The 21,798-nt window shown below is 44.4% G+C and overlaps 3 protein-coding genes across 48 annotated transcripts in view; 2 read left to right on the top strand and 1 right to left on the bottom strand.

Annotated features, from left to right (window-relative positions):
- Positions 1 to 26: 26 nt before the first annotated feature.
- Positions 27 to 3,817, top strand: LOC110523265 (protein SET). The gene is made up of 8 exons (XM_021601807.3): positions 27 to 263; positions 1,182 to 1,239; positions 1,336 to 1,478; positions 1,659 to 1,762; positions 1,841 to 1,954; positions 2,104 to 2,274; positions 2,658 to 2,783; positions 2,920 to 3,817. The coding sequence occupies exons 1-8, from the start codon at positions 194 to 196 to the stop codon at positions 2,938 to 2,940; spliced, it is 807 nt and encodes a 268-aa protein (XP_021457482.2). The 5' UTR covers positions 27 to 193; the 3' UTR covers positions 2,941 to 3,817.
- Positions 3,818 to 4,258: 441 nt separating this feature from the next.
- On the top strand, positions 4,259 to 8,597 carry dync2i2 (dynein 2 intermediate chain 2). 3 transcript variants are annotated; one of them, XM_021601804.3, is made up of 9 exons: positions 4,259 to 4,639; positions 5,159 to 5,419; positions 5,677 to 5,786; positions 5,882 to 6,039; positions 6,155 to 6,264; positions 6,628 to 6,795; positions 6,989 to 7,221; positions 7,697 to 7,854; positions 8,125 to 8,597. In XM_021601804.3, the coding sequence occupies exons 1-9, from the start codon at positions 4,562 to 4,564 to the stop codon at positions 8,361 to 8,363; spliced, it is 1,515 nt and encodes a 504-aa protein (XP_021457479.2). In that variant the 5' UTR covers positions 4,259 to 4,561; the 3' UTR covers positions 8,364 to 8,597. The 3 variants fall into 3 exon arrangements, with proteins under 3 accessions (XP_021457479.2, XP_021457480.2, XP_021457478.2); XM_021601805.3 differs by having other exon boundaries at positions 4,275 to 4,639; positions 5,280 to 5,419; XM_021601803.3 differs by having other exon boundaries at positions 4,293 to 4,639; positions 5,137 to 5,419.
- LOC110523261 (spectrin alpha chain, non-erythrocytic 1) overlaps positions 8,598 to 21,798 on the bottom strand; it is a 52,502-nt gene continuing 39,301 nt past the window's right edge. For 15 of the 44 annotated variants that reach the window (XM_090233794.1, XM_090233799.1, XM_021601793.3 and 12 more), the window contains 18 exons: positions 19,648 to 19,785; positions 19,178 to 19,282; positions 18,693 to 18,901; positions 18,334 to 18,576; positions 16,934 to 17,165; positions 16,552 to 16,711; positions 16,350 to 16,426; positions 16,029 to 16,238; positions 15,552 to 15,848; positions 15,144 to 15,256; positions 14,308 to 14,325; positions 13,624 to 13,686; positions 12,713 to 12,767; positions 10,487 to 10,683; positions 10,353 to 10,406; positions 9,486 to 9,632; positions 9,175 to 9,322; positions 8,598 to 8,994 (listed from right to left, as the gene is read on the bottom strand). In XM_090233794.1, coding sequence (XP_090089920.1) covers positions 8,869 to 8,994; positions 9,175 to 9,322; positions 9,486 to 9,632; positions 10,353 to 10,406; positions 10,487 to 10,683; positions 12,713 to 12,767; positions 13,624 to 13,686; positions 14,308 to 14,325; positions 15,144 to 15,256; positions 15,552 to 15,848; positions 16,029 to 16,238; positions 16,350 to 16,426; positions 16,552 to 16,711; positions 16,934 to 17,165; positions 18,334 to 18,576; positions 18,693 to 18,901; positions 19,178 to 19,282; positions 19,648 to 19,785 — 2,592 coding nt within the window. In that variant the 3' untranslated portion in view covers positions 8,598 to 8,868. Of the gene's footprint in view, positions 8,995 to 9,174; positions 9,323 to 9,485; positions 9,633 to 10,352; positions 10,407 to 10,486; positions 10,684 to 12,712; positions 12,768 to 13,623; positions 13,687 to 14,307; positions 14,326 to 14,379; positions 15,257 to 15,551; positions 15,849 to 16,028; positions 16,239 to 16,349; positions 16,427 to 16,551; positions 16,712 to 16,933; positions 17,166 to 18,333; positions 18,577 to 18,692; positions 18,902 to 19,177; positions 19,283 to 19,647; positions 19,786 to 21,798 lie in introns of those variants that run through there. The other 29 variants (XM_090233810.1, XM_090233815.1, XM_090233797.1 and 26 more) reach the window with 3 other exon arrangements.

Genomic DNA, 21,798 nt, shown 5'->3' with positions numbered 1-21,798 from the left:
GGGGGGGGGATGCGCGTTCTGGCGAGCGCGAGAAGAGGAGAGTGTGTGCATGAGCAAAGCCTCTCGTTCACGACACGCTTTATTTGCACTCTCCACCATTCAAGGTGGAACTTCACCTTTCTCTTCCCCGAGGAGAAGTCTAAACAACAGGGAATATATATTCTGACGCAAACATCTACGGTGTTCGAAAATCATGGCAGCCTCGTCGGCGAAAGTCGTTAGAAAGGAAAACTCTAATCATGATGGAGCGGACGAGACCTCCGGTAAGAAATGGCGGCCTCCTATACAACGTAATTTATAGTTTTTATATTGCAAAACTGTTACCATGGCGTATACTTTTGGTTAAGCGAACACTCTTTAGTTAGTCCAAAACGATGTACTTATTTGATGGAGGCTTTAGCCAACGGTGAAATGTGATGGCTCTTGTAGGACTAGTAGTGAGAACAGAACTTGCTAACTGGCTAGCCAACTATGCTACAACGTCGTTGGAGGAGGCCATGTTGTGCCTTGCACAAGCTCATTGTGCCACGCAGGTTTGGGAGTAATTCGCGTGTACTTCCAAATTAAAGTAACTTCTCAAGGTTAAGTACCTTACACTTGTTTTCTTAACTTCACGTTGTTTGGGAAATAGCCAGCTAGTTAGTAGACCAACAAATGCGGCAGCTAAGTTGGCTAGCAAGCTAACATTTGTTTGCGTGAGGCCCAACATTCATTGTTGCTCCGCCATCGCGGTTTGCACCCACGCGTAGAAGTACTTACTTACCATTGTAAACTAACAAAATGCAGCACTAGGGTCGACATAGATTACTACAAAAATATTGCACTAGTAAGATCCTAATAGTCGGCTATTATGCCAACCGGCTGTCTGAGGGGTGAAACCAGTCCCCAGCGTGCGGCGGCCACTTCATTCAAACCACGCGGCCTTGAGAAACAGCAGGAAGCTGCATCAGAGTACTTTGGCTAGAGAGCTACTTACTTGAGAGATAATCGTTACTACAAAAGATGGTGGAATGCTTAGCTTGGGTATCCAATGCGCAAGTCTTCGTTTACTATACGTTGTTTACGTTGGTTGGGTCTTTACCATGTCTTTATTTTTACCATCAAGATGTTTTACATGTACATGCCCATCCAATTTCATTAATTTATTTCAATAAAATTAACACGAATTTAATCTCTTTCAGAAAAAGAGCAACAAGAAGCTATTGAACACATTGACGAAGTACAAAATGAAATTGACAGGTGAGTTAATTATCCTGGAACTTTTGTGGTTTATAAGATGGACCTTTTACCATATACATCTCATCAAATTGTGTTGCACAATTCTCTTCCCTCTAGATTGAATGAACAGGCCAGTGAGGAGATTTTAAAAGTAGAGCAGAAGTACAATAAGTTACGCCAGCCATTCTTCCAGAAGCGGTCAGACCTCATAGCTAAAATCCCCAACTTCTGGGTCACTACATTTGTTAACCACCCACAAGGTAAGTTCAGATATCATGCTCATTTTTAACTAGTTTGTGTTCTTTTCTTTAGGAATTGTACACTTATTGTACATGGTGGGATTCTGCACGTGACAAATGTTTCCATCAGTCTGATTTAAGCGGTTGATATACAAACTGTTCGGTGACACACTTTCTATGTAAATGTGTTCTTGTTTTCAGTTTCAGCCCTTCTTGGTGAAGAGGATGAGGAGGCACTTCATTACCTTACCAGAGTGGAGGTGACTGAGTTTGAGGACATCAAGTCGGGTTACAGAATAGATTTTGTAAGTATTTACATCTTTTTTTGGATCGTGCATTTCAAACTAAATGGCGCGTAAATTAACCAGATTGTTTTTTTCCAGTACTTTGATGAGAACCCGTACTTTGAGAACAAAATCCTCTCCAAAGAGTTTCACTTGAATGAAAGTGGGGACCCATCTTCAAAGTCAACTGAAATCAAATGGAAGGCTGGAAAGGTATGTTTACACCTACATTTTTACAGTGTGTCTTATATGTAGTCTTTTTTATATATATATATATTTCAAGTCCTGTCTTGTGATGTCATGCTGGATGCAAAATGCGTGACGTTGCTGTTTTTGTGTTTTATTCATTTATCCCCTCACAGGACCTGACAAAGCGTGCCGGCCAAACGCCGAACAAGGCTGGCAAGAAGAGGCAACATGAAGAACCAGAGAGCTTCTTCACCTGGTTCACAGATCACTCTGACGCTGGGGCAGACGAACTAGGAGAGGTCGTTAAGGATGACATCTGGCCAAACCCATTGCAGTATTACCTGGTACGATTCCATGCTATTGTCCATAGTTCTTTGTTGACTGCCCATGGTGTGCTAAACATTTTTGAATTGGTGCCAGCACCCTCTTACTCTGGTAGAGTATTCTGCATGTTTCTTACAATTATCCAAAATATCTTGGCATTACGGCCATAGGGTCAGACCAAAGTGTCTCTGTAAAAAATGAAATCTGCGAGATTTTTCTAAAGGCTGTTCCGGGGACACTTTCAGACGTGTGTTGTATAACCATAGGGTTCTACGGAGCATTACAAAACCATATCCAGCTACCTAGACATCTCTTCTGGATTCCTAGATTCTGGACTGTAAATCGTCTCATGCTGGCATTATGTTTGGGAACTCTTATTCATATAACATCTCAACTCGTCAAGGTCCCTGACATGGATGATGAGGAAGGGGAAGGTGAGGAAGATGAGGAAGAGGGCTTGGAGGACATCGATGAGGAAGGGGATGAGGATGAAGGAGAGGAAGATGACGATGAGGAAGGAGAAGGAGAGGTATGGTAGAGGTCATTCACTCCGGTCTTGTTTGGACAATATTGTCAACGTTATAAAAACAATTGTTGGTTGACTGCCACTTGTCTGAAATGTTAGTCTTCGGGCATGGGGTTAAACGTGTATCTCTCTTCTACAGGATGACGGCGAGGATGATTAAGGCAGAAAAGGACATATTCCGACCTATACCTTTGCCCATTCTTTCCTTCTAATCATCCTTCAATGCTTGGGAGCAAGAAGCTTTGTTTTCATTTTATTTTTGTATTATTTTGTGCTCTGTCTCCTGTTCCACAAGCTTCCGCCTGTCCATACCATGTCTGAAGACGAGTAAATTCCCAGATCAGAAAACTCTGCCGTCTCGCGTGTCATAAAACTACTACACATGTCCATGAAGACCAATAAAAGTACAGGCATTCTGCACGTCATCTTAGACTAAAATAAAGTCGAATAGCAATTTATATGTATGATAAATAAGGTTTCTGTTAACTTGTGAGTTGAATAAAGATAAGCAATGGTGCAGTGATAACTTAGCATCCCTGGCCACGTTTTATTTTATTTTATACATTTTCTTTGATGCAGAGTATGGGGGTGGGGGGGGTCTTCTGGAGTTGACACATTTTCTTCGTCATGCGTTGTACTAACGGAAAGCACCAGCTTGTTCCTGTCAGCGATTGTAAATGTTTTGGGGTTGATATCTTGGTATGACACGGTTATTATTGTAGACAGTTAAATGGGGTTTGGTGGGGTAAGTGGGCATTTTGACACCTCAACATTTGGGTTTATGTTGATTGACTTTTCATTGTAATGTTTTACAGACACCCATGAGGTTTGAAAATGACATTTTTAATAAAAACAAAACCCAAAAAATGTCCTCTTGTAATTTTGAACTTGGCTAATTAACAGGTTATTTAAGAGAACGTAGAGACCCTATAGAATCTCATAGGATATACTAGTGATCTCCACCTTTTCCACTGGAAAACTGTTCACATTAACATTTTAAGTGTACCAGTTGCTTTGTTACAATAAATGTATACACACGTGTTTGGGGTAGTTTCTGAACTGTTTTGACACTGTGTTGTGGGGGTATCTAATTTAGGCTGATGGGGAAACAATTGTTACTGTCTGGAGAGCCTTCTACTAATCATCCGATTTTCAAGGTCATCCATTGTTCTGTAGTCACAACAGCTAGTCAGTTGGTCACCATAACTGAAATCAAGTATATATTTTTTTGTACGTCCCCTATGATTAAATGCTGGATGGGTCATTCATATTCAATGGGACCACTGTCTACTCACAGATGCATTCTGTATATTCCAAATACTTCAAAACATGCCCTTCCACTGCTTGGCAGGCTAGAATTCTACCACAAATGCTTGAGAAATAATATAAATTGTCTCAGACAGTGTGCCCCTGTTGACATTCTTGCACCAGGTTAGACCTAGCCTGCGTGGCACTCCTTGTCACCCAATTGTAATACCAAACAAGTTATTGCTTTCACCGATTACTTCAAGGCAAGGAAGAAGGGTGAGTGCATTGTAAAAGTATTCCAACGGCCAAAATGACGACCCCGGACCAATGAGTGGAATGCGCATGGTGCTTAGAAAAAAACGGATTGGTCCCATAGTCGATGTGTTTCCAAGGAAGCAGCGGTAAACGGAAGTAAATCAATCTCTAAACATGTGTTGAATAGACACAATTAAGTTCGCTGATATGTAAATCCGTTTGGGGATATTATTAATGTGCTACTAGCTAGACAGGTACGTCTATGAGGCACAGTAGTCATGTTCACTGATGAAAGTTTGGATGCCTTGGGCGTTGAGTCGCTGTGGAGGAAATCGCAACAGTTTGCACAGGAATCGGTATGTTCTGTTGACAACCTAGTTAGCTAGCATCAGAGTTTTGCTATGGCATGTTAGCTGATTTTTTTGTTTAGCTAGCTAACGAGTTCGTGTACGTTTACTTACCTGGCCATATATGACAAGGCTATAGGCCCTGAAAAGATCAGACACATGAATACTACCAGTGTCGAGTATTGCTAAAGCTCCTGAATCTGCCAATCAAGCCTTCTTTTAGCTAGCCAAAATATTTAGCTAGTTAGCGATGATGGTCTGGAGCAACAGTCGGCACATCCTGATCAGTGTTGGTGGTGGGCTGACCACGTGCATTGTCCAACGTGTCATTTTCAGCGTTGTTGTGAAGCCCAACACATTTCTAAACATACTAGCTAGTTGAATAATGACATGGTACACAAAAGTGGGGTTCTCATCAACAGTTGGTGGAATTACTGACACACAATCATCAAGCCAGTTATGGGCATGTTTTAATATGTTATATAGGCCTAATATAATCCAAGTAGGCTATGTCTGTTGGCTTTTCAGAGAGGTTGTCAAACCCGGCCCGTACACACAGCTGAGGCTGAAATACAGCCCCTGCTTAATGCAGATAATGGCACCCAGACGGATCCACAAGACCACCTCATATACCAACTCCCCCCTAAAGGTGAGCTCCGACCAGAGTCTCCCGGGCTGAGGGACTTCCTGCATCGAGTGGAGGACATGGTTCTCAAGGAGTTGGCCAGCAACGCCAAGAGTCATGCGTTTGATGGGTTCGATGTGAATTGGGAGGATCAGAACGAAACGGTGAGAATAGTATAAATAACACACTAACAAAATGTGCAATATCTCAGTGTGCATTATTTCCATGTAAATTTGTTTTTAAAAAAAACAACTTTTTATTAAAACTGCCTTGTTGGTTAACGGCTTGTAAGTAAGCATTTTACGGTAAGGTGTTCTATTCGGCGCATATGACAAATCAAATTGTATTTGATATTGGACAATTTTTTTTGTGTGCATTTCCCCCTGTTGAATTGTCAATTCTAAAATGTGTTTATGTGTAGGTTTCATGCATACATTGTCTCCAGCACCCCAGTGCCCAGGAGAAGGGTCTTCAAGTTACCAGTATATCCTGGAGTTGCACAGGTTCAGTAATCGCCTGCGCCTTCGGTCGGTATGTTCAAACTTCACATTCATTTTCCATCATGTTTGCCAACATCGTTGTTGTATAGCCAGAACTTGAGGTGAACAGTGATCGATCTGTCTCAGTGTTGATGACGGAGACTGGAGCACAGAGAAGTCCTGTGTGTGCACTTGGAACCTGGACCGCAGAGGCCTGAACCCCAAACGACCAGACATGATCATAGATGTGGCCAGGCCAGTCATGTCTCTGTCCTTCCACCCCTCTCAACCCTCTCTCATAGCTGGTATGCACTTCCATATTGCTTCCGCCAGTGATTTGATCACCAAATGATCTTAGTACATATATACAACTGTCCTGTGTAGCTCCTTACTTCTCTCACCCTCTACCCAACACCACAGGGGGTCTTTACAGTGGAGAGGTAGTGGTCTGGGACACAAACAGGACACAGGACCTAATTTTGGCGCAGACAGGAATGTCGACCGACACTCACCGAGAGCCAGTCTACCAGGTATAGATACCGCATACTGTCTCCTATGAAACTAAAATACACCTTCATTCAGGAGGACACGTTAACTGATGGTAAATGCTTTATCTAGTATTGGTTATTCTCATGGTGTAATTTGTACACAGTCCATGTACTGTAGGTCCCTTGTATATTACTAATAAACCACATGAATATCACATAGTGGTGAGAATCTTTATGGGATGATGACAGTAAGATTCTTCATAGCAGGGTTGTGTTCATTAGGCACCAAACAGAAGACAGGGGATTGAAATTGAGGGACAACCTAGACTTGACCAATAAGAAACACACATTTTCAGTTGCAAGTCGTAATAAACATGACAGAGGTCTGAACAAGTGTGTTTTCAGGTAGCCTGGGTCCCTGGACCAAGGCGAGGGGAGATGGTGGTGCTGAGTGCTGGTTCTGGGGGCAGGGTGCTGCTGTGGACAGTGGACTCAGACGAGGGGAGGCTGGTGCTCAGTGCCGGCTTTGCCCTCATCAGACAGCAGGTGCCTCACAACAGTGCACTGAGCAAGGTGAGACTCGGGATACAGGGGCCAATGTGGTATTTACAGACCTTGAAAATGTGTGATTTAATAGATGAAATATGATTGTGTTATTTACAAAATTGTCTGAAACAGACATTTATGTATAGAGATTTTCTTAAACCTTCAAAAAAACTCTCCTACTGATGTTGTTCTTGTAATGGTACCTGTCTGCCTGCTACAGAACAGAGGGAGCAGCAATGTGGGGGTCACCTCCCTGGCCCTGTCCCCCTGGGACTTGGACACATTCCTGGTGGGCTCCGAAAGCGGCCTGGTCCTTAAGTGCTCTTTCTCAGCCCAGACGCTGGCAGCAGCACCTCCCGATGGAGAGAGTGTGACCTTGCGTGCCCCAGCCCAGTTCTCCTTCAGCCCCCGAGGAGGCCCTGTCCACTCCTTGCACTGCTCCCCTTTCCACAGGTGAGAGAGACATGGGTGGGAAGATCAATTGCATACTTCTGACATCCCTTTGAATGAGAAAGCCAGAGGTCCCTCCTCTATGACCTCCAATGGGTTTTGAGAAAGAGATGATGCGAGGAGTGCAAATGAGATCTTCCCCATGGGTCAGGTCTGAAGGTGGTTTTAGTGAGAAATTAACCAGACTGAATGCTTGAGACTCTGGTTTAAGACTTACAAAAATAAGAGAATTGAACTGAACATTTCTTTATTCGGAACTGTCATCATACTGTGTTTTGATTCCAAAACGAACCAGTGATATTGATGTTTACCTGTTTGTTAAACAGTTTGCCCTGTTCCTATAGTACATTTGGAAGCGTGTAGCTAACTTGCATCTCGCAATAAGTTTTGAACTCTACAGCTGTAAAATGCTTTATAGTACCATATTCTGTCAATGAATCAAAGTTATGATCTAGTTGTCTCCCATTTCGTGTCTAAGGAACCTGTTTGTCAGTGTGGGGACCGACGGCCTGGCCCATCTTCACTCTCTGCTGCAGCCCGATCCGCTGCTCTCGCTGCGGGTGTCCGACTCATATGTGTTTGGGGTACGCTGGTCACCAACAAGGCCCCTCCTCTTTGCTGCAGCCACAGGACAAGGTATGCTCCATTTCAGCTCATTCTCAATTGGTTCACAGAACTTCACTATAAATGGTGTGACTTGAGCCAAGTCGAGTTAATATATTGAAAATCATTAAGGGGCCCCCCTATTCAGACTTACGATAAGTCCATATCAAGTCTGAAACAGTCCCTAACTGCTAAAAACAATGGCACATCTTGATGTAAAGTTAACTCACCAGTTCATCAATTAACCTTTAGTTTTTCACTAAAAAGCCAAGTTTAAAAGCCCATAACCTTCTCTCTTCCCAGGTCTGGTGCAGATATTTGATCTGGGCAGGAAGTCCCTGAGACCAGCAGCCACCCTAGACCAGCTGACGGGTGGCCAACCAGTCTACTGCCTGGAGTTCAACCCCAGACGGAAAGACCTCCTAGCGGTGGGCAACGCCGATGGCTCCGTCAACATCTGGCACCTGAGCACGGAGCTGACGGAACAGGGGCCCCGAGAGACTGCCAAGCTGGAGCAACTAGCTAATGAGGTGGCAGAGTGAGTCGAGGCAGGAAGGAGAGGGCCAATGAAATTACAGAATAACAGGGTCGTCTCCGTGCAAGGTTGCTGGCATATCTGTGGATGTATATAGGTAGAAGAACGTGGGTTTTTGTGCCATATTATTTTAGATGGATTTGTTATTGTGAAACATCAAATATTACTCAGTAGGTACTGAACTGGATATTAAGACTTTTTTTGTGTGTACTGAAAACATGTAATAAAGGCACAGAAAACATTTCCACTTCTAACCAGTAGCGTTTATTAAAGCACACCGCAGTCCTTATTGTGATGTTACAGCATACCATATCTATAGGTTCTTAAATCCAGCGAAAGCACTAAAACAGCTAAAACATTCAAATGCAAACACTAGGCTATTGACAGTGAAGCACAAAGAGTGAGATATATATAGGTACTGATAACTATGGAGTATTCTAGTGTCAGACTCATGCAGTTTCAGCATGTGTGCGTGACAAACGCATCCCGATTGGTCACTGGCAGGCAAGGGATCAGTTGACAAAAAGTGAGCGGGTGAATTCGACAAAGTCGAAGGCCGAGGGCATTTCCCGGCCCTTGCTGTCTAGGTAGGGCTTCATGTGCGAGATGCAGTAGTCTGCCTGTTCCTTGGACAGATTCTGAATGAAGAGGAGAAGAGAAGGTTAAAACCTCATACCTGACCATAAGTTTTGCTAAGTTATAAATGCGCAACTTATGGCTGAAGCTCATACTCAAATGCTGGTACTATTTAATACTCATTTCTATAAGCATTATGACAGAGCCAGAAAGTGAAGGAGGGAAGACCGAACTGTAAGTACCTGGTAGAGCTCCTCCTTGGTAACGTAGGGCTTGGCATCGACGCTGAGGGCTCGGAAGGCGCTCTCAATCTCCTCGCTGGACTTGACGTTCTCTGTCTCGCGGCTGATCATGAAGGCCATGTACTCCTGCAAGGACACGTTGCCATCCCTGGAAAACACAAAATTAAATCAGTTACCCATAATAAAGCAAAAAACTCAAGAATAGAAGAAAATTAGGCAACAAGACACACCCATTCTGAATGTTGGCTTTGCTCAAACTACTGATCGAAAACCCCAAGTAGAGATGAGTGAGAAAAGCTGGGGTTGCTGACCTGTTGGGGTCGACAGTGTCGAGGATGGACTCAAACTCTGGGTCTGGCTCTCCCTCCTCCACCATGGGCAGGTCGTAACCCAGTGAGCGCAGACACGACTTGAACTCCTGGTGGTTCAGACGGCCAGACTTCTCTTTGTCAAAGTGCCTGGGAGCAAAGAGAACATGGCTGAGATTATTGGGAGTTTCTTTACTTTAAGCAACTACTTGGTATGACTAAAAGGTATGGTGAAAATGGCCGCCACTCACTTGAACACCATGTTAAAATGGCTCCCACTCACTTGAACATCGTGTTAAAATGGCCGCCGCTCACTTCAACATCGTGGTAAAATGGCCGCCGCTCACTTCAACATCGTGTTAAAATGGCCGCCGCTCACTTCAACATCGTGGTAAAATGGCCGCCGCTCACTTCAACATCGTGGTAAAATGGCCGCCGCTCACTTCAACATCGTTAAAATGGCCGCCGCTCACTTCAACATCGTGGTAAAATGGCCGCCGCTCACTTCAACATCGTGTTAAAATGGCCGCCGCTCACTTCAACATCGTGGTAAAATGGCCGCCGCTCACTTCAACATCGTGTTAAAATGGCCGCCGCTCACTTCAACATCGTGTTAAAATGGCCGCCGCTCACTTCAACATCGTTAAAATGGCCGCCGCTCACTTCAACATCGTGTTAAAATGGCCGCCGCTCACGTTAAAATGGCCACCGCTCACTTGAACAGTGTTAAAATTGCCACCACTCACTTGAACATCGTGTTAAAATGGCCGCCACTCACTTGAACATCGTTAAAATGGCCGCCACTCACTTGAACATCGTGTTAAAATGGCCGCCACTTACTTGAACGTCGTTAAAATGGCCGCCACTCACTTGAACATCATGCTGAACTCCTTCAGGGCATCCTCTGTCACTCCAGTGGTGTTCCTATGGTGGAAGAGAGATTCGACAGGATTAGGAAATATGTTCACTGCTTGTGAGGTACTGTATGTGTGTGTCTCTCTGACCTGGCCTGGATCTGCTGCTCCAGGTTGTGCTGCATCCTCATGCCCAGTTGGTCTAGCTGGTCCCACTGCTGGGCCAGGCCCACCGTGCTGTGTTCTGTGTACTTGTTGTCCAGGATCAGAGCCTCCTCCATGGCCGCGCCCAGGTCCTCAATCTTCTTCAGCTGGCTACGCATTGCCCGGATCTCCTGGTGCTTGCGCTACAGACAGAGTGGCACACAGAAGGGTGAGGGTATGCAATTACAAAAGTAGTCAATACAGCTGAAATATAATTGGTACTTGCTGTGTATATCAAATCAAATGTTATGTCACATGTGCCGAATACAGCACCAGGAGTGAAATGCTTGCTTACAAGCCCTTAACCAACAATGCAGTTAAGAAAATATCTAAAAAAAAAGAAATAAGAAGAGTCAATGTCAATGTGCGGGGGCACCGGTGTCGATGTAATATGTACATGTAGGTAGAGTTATTAAAGTGACTATGCATAGATAAGAGTAGCAGCAGTGTTGTGGGGGGGGCAATGCAAATAGTCTGTGTAGCCATTTGATTAGCTGTTCGGGAGTCTTATGGCTTGGGGGTAGAAGCTATAGGAGCCTTTTGGACCTAGACTTGGCGCTCCGGTACTGCTTGCTGTGCGGTAGCAGAGAGAACAGTCTATGACTAGGGTGGCTGGAGTATTTGATCATTTTTAGGGCCTTCCTCTGACACCGCCTGGTATTGAGGTCTTGGATGGCAGAAAGCTTGGCTCCAGTGATGTACTGGGCAATACGCACTACCCTCTGTAGTGCCTTGCGGTCGGAGGCCGAGCAGTTGCCATACCAGGCAGTGATGCAACCAGTCAGCACGCTCTCGATGGTGCAGCTGTAAAACCTTTTGAGGATCTGAGGACTCATGCCAAATCTTTCCAGTCTCCTGAGGGGGAATAGATTTTATCGTGCCTTCTTCATGACTGTCTTGGTGTGCTTGGACCATGTTAGTTTGTTGATGTGGACGCCAAGGAACTTGAAGCTCTCAACCTGCTCCACTACAGCCCCATTGATGAGTATGGGGGCTTGCTCGGTCCTCCTTTTCCTGTAGTCCACAATCATCTGTTTTGTCTTGATCACGTTGAGGGAGGTTGTTGTCCTTGCACCACACGGTCAGGTCTCTGACCACCTCCCTATAAGCTGGCTCATCATTGTCTGTGATCAGGCCTACCACTGTTGTGTCATCAGCAAACTTAATGGTGTTGGAGTTGTGCCTGCCCGTGCAGTCAAGAGTGAACAGGGAGTACAGGAGGGGGCTGAGCACGCACCCGAGGGGCCCCTGTGTTAAGGATCAGTGTGGCAGATGTGTTGTTACCTACCCTTACCACCTGGGGGCAACCCATCAGGAAGTCCAGGAACCAGTTGCAGAGGGAGGTATTTAGTCCCAGGGTCCTTAGCTTAATGATGAGCTTTGAAGGCACTATGGTGTTGAATGCTGAGCTGTAGTCAATGAACCGCATTCTCATGTAGGTGTTCCTTTTGTCCAGGTGTGAAAGAGCAGTGTGGAGTGCAATAGAGATTGCATCATCTGAGGATCTGTTGGTGCGGTATACAAATTGGAGTGGGTCTAGGGTTTCTGAGATAATGGTGTTGATGTGAGCATTGACCAGCCTTTCAAAGCATTTCATGGCTATAGACGTGCTACGGTTCGGTAGTCATTTAGAGAGGTTACCTTAGTCTTCTTGGGCACAGGGACTATGGTGGTCTGCTTGAAACATGCTGGTATTACAGACTTGGACAGGGAGAAGTTGAAAATGTTAGTGAAGACACTTGCCAGTTGGTTAGCGCATGCTCGAAGTACACGCCCTGGTAATCCGTCTGGCTCTGCGGCCTTGTGAATGTTGACCTGTGTATTTTATTCCTCCTGATATTATTTTAAATTAGTAAAAAAAAAAAAAATTCTGCATTATTTGGAAGGGCCCGTAAGAAACCATTTCACGATAAAGTCTACACCCGTTGTATTTGTTGCATGTGACAAATACATTTTTATTTGATTTGAAATAGCGAAGATGGTCTCCTCAGCGCCCCCCCCATACGTTTCAAATTTTTATTTTAACCTTAAACTGGCACACCTGATTCACCTGAGACTCAATCAGGGGTGCTAGTTTAGGGTTAAAAAAAAATGTAAAACAGCTGGTGGGGCCTGAGGAGAGGGTTGTGAAACCCTGGTCTATAGCATAAATGATGAGGGATTCTTTCTTACCTTGGTTGCCTCAAGTTGTGATTCCAAGGTTCCGGATTCTTCTACCATGCAGGACCTAGATGCATACACACAAGTGTCAGGAGAGAGAATCTTGAAAGGATGATCAAATATTGGGATAGACAACATGCCACAGTCAGTCACACCCGCACACAGTCTCAGTCTGCACCCACACCCATCTACTTGTAGGACCCCTTAGATCCAACCCCATTCCTACCGTGAAATTAATTTTCATTTTGATAAGATCCATATATTTGAATATACTAGAGGTGTGTCAAGAGATTCTAAACAAATCTTGAAATGCACTAATTGAAATCCAACCAATGATTTTTTTGTAAAGAAGCAAAGTAAAGATTTTGTGAATTAAAAAAGGGGAAACAGAAGTACAAAACACACAAAAATAACTTTCCATCACTCAAAATGTTCAGAGCAACACCATCCTCCCAATGCATGCCAAAGAAGTAAACTCATAGCCATGGTAACCTATACCATGCAAGGTTAGGACTACTGTGTAAAGGGCAGGAAACGGCATTTTAACCCTGAATCAGTTGTGAATTAGTCTAACACTTTCAACAAAAAAATATAGACATTTCAAGTAGTGTCCACCCCTAAATTTGGTGAAAGAAATATCCCCAAAAGATGAAAGTGAAGACTTTTCACCCCTTTAAAACAGTGCTCAATGTTGCCAGACTCAAAAAGAGTATCCAGACCAATCATGAGGTCGATCTTAGTTTCAGGAAGCTACATTGGGGTGACGTTAGTAGAGATGTAACTGAGCAAACCGATCTCAAATGGTGGATTTTAGAAGTGTATGAAGACACGCAACCCAGAGGGCGTGATGGAAGTAATGAAGGGTGAAGGAAAGGCGAGTGAGGGATATATGGAATGTAAAACCATGAGAAAAAGGAAAAGACCTTCGGGAAAGATCATCACCGACTTCATATTGAATGACACGGACAACCCGTCGATAAGCTATGCTATTTAGAAAGGGAGGGAGGGAAGGATGAAAATAAAGTAAATACCAACAGAAAGAGGGAAATTAGAGACAAACAAAAGGGAAATTATACAACAAAAACTGTCAAAAGGGGGAAAAAAAGCTTACAGAAACACAGTAATAATACACAATACAACTTGGATTCCCTTGAACATAGTGATCCCTGGTCCAGTTTTACCTTTATTCGACAGATAGAACCACCAGGTAGGTAGGTGGGTATGTTATGCAACATCTTCCCACCGACCTTGGTCCAAAACAATGTCACTCCAATCAACCCTCATTGATTTGACCCCATTCACACAGTCAGACACACAAACACAGAAGGGCAGTATCGCAACACTTCAATGACAATCAAGAAAAGACGAAGCAGACTAAACTCTTTGGTCCCATAACCTGCTGTATGTAAAATGTGTGCGATATCTTGGAAAATAAATAAATGTGACTCTGAATAACAAAAATAATGATGCTTGTTTCCAACATTAAGGGATGTTATCCTAAAATTAAATCCGCTTTGTGTTTTCTTCCCTTGCCATGATACTAATGAGTATCGCGATACTAGTATCGTCACAGCCCCAACTGAGAGGTAGTAAAATGTGATATTAACCCATCCAGAAGATATGTCCTGATTAGCAAAGTTATCCAAGCATCAGCGAGGTAGCAGCAAGAGAGAGGGAGAGGAAAGGGTGGGGGGGTGGGATGGGACGGGAAAAGAGAGAGAAAGAGACAACGGTTAGAAATACTAGGCAGGGACAAAATGGTCACTCCATCATCCCCCCCTAAACAAACATATACAGACACAGGCACAGAAATAGTGGGAGCACAGGAGCATCTGCAGTATGATCCCATTTTCATTTCTAAACGTTCACAGACCACTTGTGCAGTTGTGTAAAAGTCGTATCAGCGCTCCCCCACCCACCCCCCAAAATCTACAGAATATATGATACACTAAGAATGCGTTGCCTGGGGCCAATTCAGTGAGGAGCAACATTCAGAGCATTGCAGAAATAAATGCAAGGTGTAGAATAGAGAAACTGTAAAGAATCATGTCAGTTTCATATAACAAACATTTATCTGCAACACTTCACGTTGCGCTCCGATGAATAGCAGCTTCCTGTTCTCTATGGCCGAGAACATGGTGGCAGAGAGAGACAGGAGGCACTTTAAAATTCCAGGTAGCTCCATTGATTTATCATTGTTGAAAGAGAATCTAAAGAATGATGCATGCAACATTTAAAGACATCTCAATGCTATTCATGCAGGTGACGTTATTCAATGAACTTAAACTACATTCTTTAAACAGCCACAAGGCCTTGGAAATGTCCCCATTCTATTCCTATAAATTGTATTCGATTCCTATCTATTAAATTGCCAAAAGGAATATTGATTTAAGGGAGTTCTGTGAGTGCACTGTCTTCCTAGCACAACAGATCCAGGCCCTACCTGGTCTCCTGCAGCCACTGGTGGAATGCATTGGCGTGCTGCGCAAACTCCTGCCGCAGCTTGTCATTCTCCTCCTGCCGCCTCTGCTCCTTCTGCAGCTCCAGCTCTCGTTCCTATACAGACAGAGACAGAGAGGGATTGAGATGTATGTATGAAGTGCTTTCCAGACATGATGCAGACCAAGACATCGGCCCCCAGAGGCCCTCATTGGTTCTGGACATAAGTAGAGCATTACAGTGGGGAATAGGACAACATTTGAGATGTGCATGTCCTCCTCACCAAGCCTGCTCCTCAGATACATTAGTGCTGTATAGCCAATTCATATGGTCGTTGTCATGCCAATTGGTTAGTAATACAGCACAAACAAATCTGGGACCATGCTACCTCCCCCCTCTTCTCCCTTCTAACCTTGATGATCTTCTGCAGGTTCCTCCAGGTCTCTTCCAGGGCCTCCATGGTGAACCAGGTGTAGGGGTTGGACACCACCTGGTAGCTCTTGATCTGCCGGTCCAGCTCGGCCAGCTGGTTGAAGTCGGCCTGCGCCGAGCTCAGCGATGAGCGGAAGGCCTCGTGGGCGTCGCGCAGCGCCCGGATCTCCTCCAGCGAGTTGCAGCGCACCGGATCTGTCAAGTCCTCCTCAGCATTCTCAAACCAGCTATTGAAGGCCGAAGCCTTCTTGGCAAAGGTCAGGAATAGGTCTTCCACCTGGAGACAGAAGAAAGATGGAATCGATGGAGGTAAGGTTTTTGACTTCGTAGGTGAAGGATAGTCTGATATTCCTGTTCAAAATATGAACATCAACAACGATGAAATCTATGAACAGTAGTCATGATATCCTCATCGTAAGCTAAATGACAATTATCCGTCATCATAGTCTTTACATACCTTCCTGAAGTGCTCCTGGGCCTCCAGCAGTTTCTTCTTGCGGGCCTGCGAGTTGTCGAGAAGCTGGTTCCAGCGCTTCATGAGGGCAGCGTGGCGCGTCTCGATGGCCTTGGACTGGACGTGCTTGGCCGCCAGCAGCTGGTCCTTGAGGGCTGTGATGTTGGTGATACCCTCCTGCTGGAAGGCCTGCAGCCCTGCGTCAAACGTCTCCTGTGGACCCGAAGGGGGAACATGAGGCATAGGAGAACGTATCTAGCTTTCTTGCACAAAATGGCTGCCGTAGCATCACTCATTTGGGAGCTACATATTGCTACACAGTACCTGCTTAGTGAGCAAGGTCTGCACAGAGGAGAGATCTCGTCCGTACTCATCCGTCTTCAGGCTGTTCTCCTTCTCACCTGAACAAACAACCAGACAGTATAAATTCAGTGCTACACTTAAAAATTAAACAATGTTCTCATCTCACCAGAGAATGTTGAAGCCTCATCCCCTAAACCTTCCCTTCTCAGGTCTCAAACCGTACCGATCCAGGACTCCACCACGTCAGCCTTCCAGTTGAACTGCAAGAAGGCAGAGTTCTCATCCAGCTTGGCTTTTCTCATGGCAGCGGCCCTCTCCAGCTCAGACACCTTGCCCCGCAGGGACGCCATCTTGGCTGAGATGCTGTCCACGTGGTGGTTGTTCTAATGGAGGGATGGACAAAAGCAAAATATGCATTTAACTGTGTGGGTGAATTGACATCAGCCAAGGTAAGTGGAAAATCATTGTAAAAGTAGATTTTTTAAATTTTGTGTGTGAACTATTGCTTAAACACCATTTCAGCTGGTACCGTATGAAGAGACGGAAAGGCTTTTCATTTTATATTTTATCATTTTCTATACGACAACAGTATTGTCAGTGTTTACCTTCTTGATGAGCTCGTCTCCGTTGGAACACACGTCATTCACTCTGTCCCTGTGCACAGAGAAGTCAGTCTCAAACGCCTCATGCTTCTTCAACAGGCCCTGCACAGCAGCCAGGGTATCCCCGTAGTCTTCACTTCCCACCAGGTTCAGCTTCTCGTTAATCCAGGCTTCCTCCTCTTCAACATTCGCAACAAACTGCTGGTACTCCAGCGACTCCTCCAGCCTCTGTCCCCTGATCACACACACAGAGGCACACACAGATTAACTTCTTATGGCTGGGGGGGCAGTATTGAGAAGCTTGGATGAATAAGGTGCCCAGAGTAAACTGCCTGCTACTCAGGCCCAGAAGCTAAGATATGCATATTATTAACATATTTGGATAGAAACTCTGAAGTTTCTAAAACTGTTTGAATGATGTCTGAGTATAACAGAACTCATATGGCAGGAAAAACCCTGAGAAAAAATCAAACCAGGAAGTGGGAAATCTGAGGTTTGTAAGTTAAAGTCGTTGCCTATCCTGTGTAAAATTTGGTCCGATTGCACTTCCTAAGGCTTCCACTAGATGTCAAGTCTTTAGAACCTTGTTTCAGGCTTCTACTGTGAAGGAGGAGAGAAGATCATCAAAGGTAAGTGAATATTTCTGACTTCTGTTGACTCCACAACATGGCGGGTATCTGTATGGCTTGTTTTGGTCTCTGAGCGCTGTACTCAGATTATTGCATGGTGTGCTTTTTCGAAATCTGACACAGCGGTTGCATTAAGGAGAAGTTTATCTAATGTTCCATGCATAACACTTGTATCTTTTATCAATGTTTATTATGAGTATTTCAGTAAATTGATGTGGCTCTCTGCAAAATCACCGGATGTTTTGGAAGCAAAACATTACTGAACATAAAGCGCCAAAGTAAACAGATTTTTGGATATAAATATGAACTTTATCGAACAAAACATGAAGTCCTATGATGAAGATCATCAAAGGTTAGTGATTAATTTTATCTCTATTTCTGCTTTTTGTGACTCCTCTCTTTGGCTGGAAAAATGGCTGTTTTTCTGTGACTAGTTGCTGACCGAACATAATCGAATGGTATCCTTTCGTCGTAAAGCTTTTTTCAAATCAGACACTGTCGTGAGATTAACAACAAGTTTATCTTTAAAATAGTGTAAAATACTTGTATGTTTGAGGAATTTTAATTATAAGATTTCTGTTCTTTGAATTTGAAGCCCTGCACTTTCACTGGCTGATGTCATATCAATCCCGTTAACGGCATCTCAGCAGTAAGAAGTTAACACTCAACATCAATAAACGTTTAAGATGATAATGGCGTTTCATTGCAAAGCAGGCCTGGGAATATGTGTGTTTGTGTCAGAATGTATACGCGTGTCTGTGTTCCTAGTCTAACCTGGCTGCAGCCAGGTCCTTCAGCTCCATCCAGTGCTCCTCAAACTGGGCCAGCCTCTGCTCAATCTCATCCTGGCCGATGGTGTTGTCATCGGACAGCTTCTTCCCTGTGTCCTGCACAGACTGGATGGCCGGCTCATGGGCCCCCAACTCAGCCTCCAGCCTCTTGTGTTTCTTCCTCAGATTCTGCACTCCAGTCAAATCACGTCCATAGTCCTCCGAACTCACTAGCAATTTCTTTTCTCTGGATAGAGAACAGAGAGTGAAAGAGAGTGTTAGTAATCACAATGTCTCAACATCGAAAAACCCTCAGATGTCGACTTGCATCCATTCCTCCACAACTCCAGGGGGCGCTCTTACTTGATCCAAGACTCCTCGTCGTCCAGGTCCCTGAAGAACTGGTGTAGGCGGTGCGACTCGTTGAGCTTTGCACGGCGGCCAGTGGCCATGCTCTTGATCTTGGTGAAGCGTCCATTGACAGCGTCGCGCTTGTCCTTAACCTGGGTGGGGTCGAAGGCCGTGCTGGCCGTCAGGCTGTCAGCCTGGCCGTTCAGGTCCTTCAGACGATCCTGTGGACGGACAGAAAGACGTTCAAACCAAAGCACTAGACTGAACTCAGTGGATGCCTTTGTACAAAATCATGCTTCATAGACTTGGAAGTTGTTCAACAGAGGACAATCGGTTTGGTTGCCATCGAAAGCTTTGAGTACAAGGCAGCCTCACCTTTCAGCCAGTCAGCATATAAAGGTGTGTAATCTGACAGATCCTTTAGTACATCAAGGCCCCCAGCTGAGCCCAGCATCAATCCAGGTTTGACAGAGATAGGGGGACGTTGAATACATTACCTCATGAGCAGAGATGTCGGCTTCCAGAAGCTGATGTTTCTTCAGCAGGTTGTTGACGGAGGCCAGGTCTTTGCCATAATCCTCAGAGGCAAGAAGGGCCTCGACCTACAGAGAGAAAACAAAAATTATTTTTTCCAAATCTAATCTCAGCTTCTTCTTTTGTTTTTGTTTTCCTACAGCACAGGTAGGCTAATGGGTTAACAAGTCAAATCCATTTCAATAAGAAAACTAAATAGCCTGACACAATCTCAGATCCAGAGGTGATGGTGTCTGTCCAGTACTTAATCTGTGCAGGTCTCAGATAAATCATATTGAACATCAAGGTTTTCAGTACAGAATACACAATTTCTCATCACAGATCAAATATCAGCATCTTTAACTTTGAGAATTGTATGGTGGATGGAGATTTGAACTTAGATGAAAGTAGTCATATTGACATCTAGAAAATATGTTTATTTATTTCATTTTACCTCAGAGAGCCAGAAGTCAAAGTCCTTAATGCCAGTGTTGAAGTTCTGCTGCTTGTTGGCTTCTTTCAGCTTCTGGCTCTTCTCTGCCGACTTGTTCACCAGGAACTGCCACTGCTCGTCCAGAGCACCCAGACGTGACTGGTGAAACACACACCCAGGTTAGATACCCAGCTTTGGAACAATAGATGTTGAATGAGGCAATAATTGGTTCACGTAGCTTGAATGCCATAGGAACAGTTAACATTCTGTTTGCAATGTTATCACCATATTTTTCTCAAAATCTTTCATCCTTGAAGTGGCATTGTAGAAGTACATTTAAACTCAGTTTTTCACAATTCCTGACATTTAATCCTAATAAAAATTCCCTGTCTTAGGTCAGTTAGGATCACCACTATTTTAAGAATGTGAAATGTCAGAATAATAGTAGAGCGAATGATTTATTTCAGCTTTAATTTCTTTCATCACATTCCCAGTGGGTCAGAAGTTTACATACTCTCAATTAGTATTTGGTAGCATTGCCTTTAAATTGTTAACTTGGGACAAACATTTCAGGTAGCCTTCCACAAGCTTCCCACAATAAGTTGGGTGAAATTTGGCCCATTCCTCCTGACAGAGCTGGTGTAACTAAGTTTGTAGGCTTCCCTGCTCGCACACGGTTTATCAGTTCTGCCCACAAATTTTCTATAGGATTGAGGTCATGGCTTTGCGATGGCCACTCCAATACCTTTACTTTGTTGTCCTTAAACCATTTTGCCACAACTTTGGAAGTATGCTTGGGGTCATTGTCCATTTGGAAGACCCATTTGCAACCAAGCTTTAACTTCCTGACTGATGTCTTGAGATGTTGCTTCAATACAGTGAGGGAAAAAAGTATTTGATCCCCTGCTGATTTTGTACATTTGCCCACTGACAAAGAAATGGTAGGTTCATTTGAAAAATGAGAGAAATCCAGAAAAACGCATGTCAAAAATGTTATAAATTGATTTGCATTTTAATGAGGGAAATAAGTATTTGACCCCCTCTCAATCAGAAAGATTTCTGGCTCCCAGGTGGCTTTTATACAGGTAACGAGCTGAGATTAGGAGCACACTCTTAAAGGGAGTGCTCCTAATCTCAGTTTGTTACCTGTATAAAAGACACTTGTCCACAGAATCAATCAATCAGATTCCAAATTCCCCACCATGGCCAAGACCAAAGAGCTCTCCAAGGATGTCAGGGACAAGACTGTAGAACTACACAAGGCTGGAATGGGCTACAAGACCATCGCCAAGCAGCTTGGTCAGAAGGTGACAACAGTTGGTGCGAATATTCGCAAATGGAAGAAACACAAAAGAACTGTCAATCTCCCTCGGCCTGGGGCTCCATGCAAGATCTTACCTCGTGGAGTTGCAATGATCATGAGAACGGTGAGGAATCAGCCCAGAACTACACGGGAGGATTTTGTCAATGATCTCAAGGCAGCTGGGACCATAGTCACCAAGAAAACCATTGGTAACACACTACGCCGTGAAGGACTGAAATCCTGCAGCGCCCGCAAGGTCCCCCTGCTCAAGAAAGTATATATACACATGCTCGTCTGAAGTTTACCAATGAACATCTGAATGATTCAGAGGACAACTGGGTGAAAGTGTTGTGGTCAGATGAGACAAATGGAGCTCTTTGGCATCAACTCAACTCGCCGTGTTTGGAGGAGGAGGAATGCTGCCTATGACCCCAAGAACACCATCCCCACCGTCAAACATGGAGGTGGAAAAATTATGCTTTGGGGATGTTTTTCTGCTAAGAGGACAGGACAACTTCACCGCATCAAAGGGACGATGGACGAGGCCATGTACCGTCAAAACTTGGGTGAGAACCTCCTTCCCTCAGCCAGGACATTGAAAATGGGTCGTGGGTGGATATTCCAGCATGACAATGACCCAAAACACATGACCAAGGCAACAAAGGAGTGGCTCAAGAAGAAGCACATTAAGGTCTTGGAGTGGCCTAGCCAGTCTCCAGACCTTAATCCTATAGAAAATCTGTGGAGGGAGCTGAAGGTTCGAGTTGCCAAACGTCAGCCTCGAAACCTTAATGACTTAGAGAAGATCTGCAAAGAGGACTGGGACAAAATCCCTCCTGAGATGTGTGCAAACCTGGTGGCCAACTACA

The sequence above is a fragment of the Oncorhynchus mykiss genome, chromosome 5 (genome assembly GCF_057628025.1).
Source record: "Oncorhynchus mykiss isolate SJ-2025 chromosome 5, ASM5762802v1, whole genome shotgun sequence".
Lineage (NCBI taxonomy): Eukaryota > Metazoa > Chordata > Actinopteri > Salmoniformes > Salmonidae > Oncorhynchus > Oncorhynchus mykiss.
The sequence above is the reverse complement of the archived record's forward strand: the minus strand, read 5'-3'. Positions and strand labels throughout refer to the sequence as shown.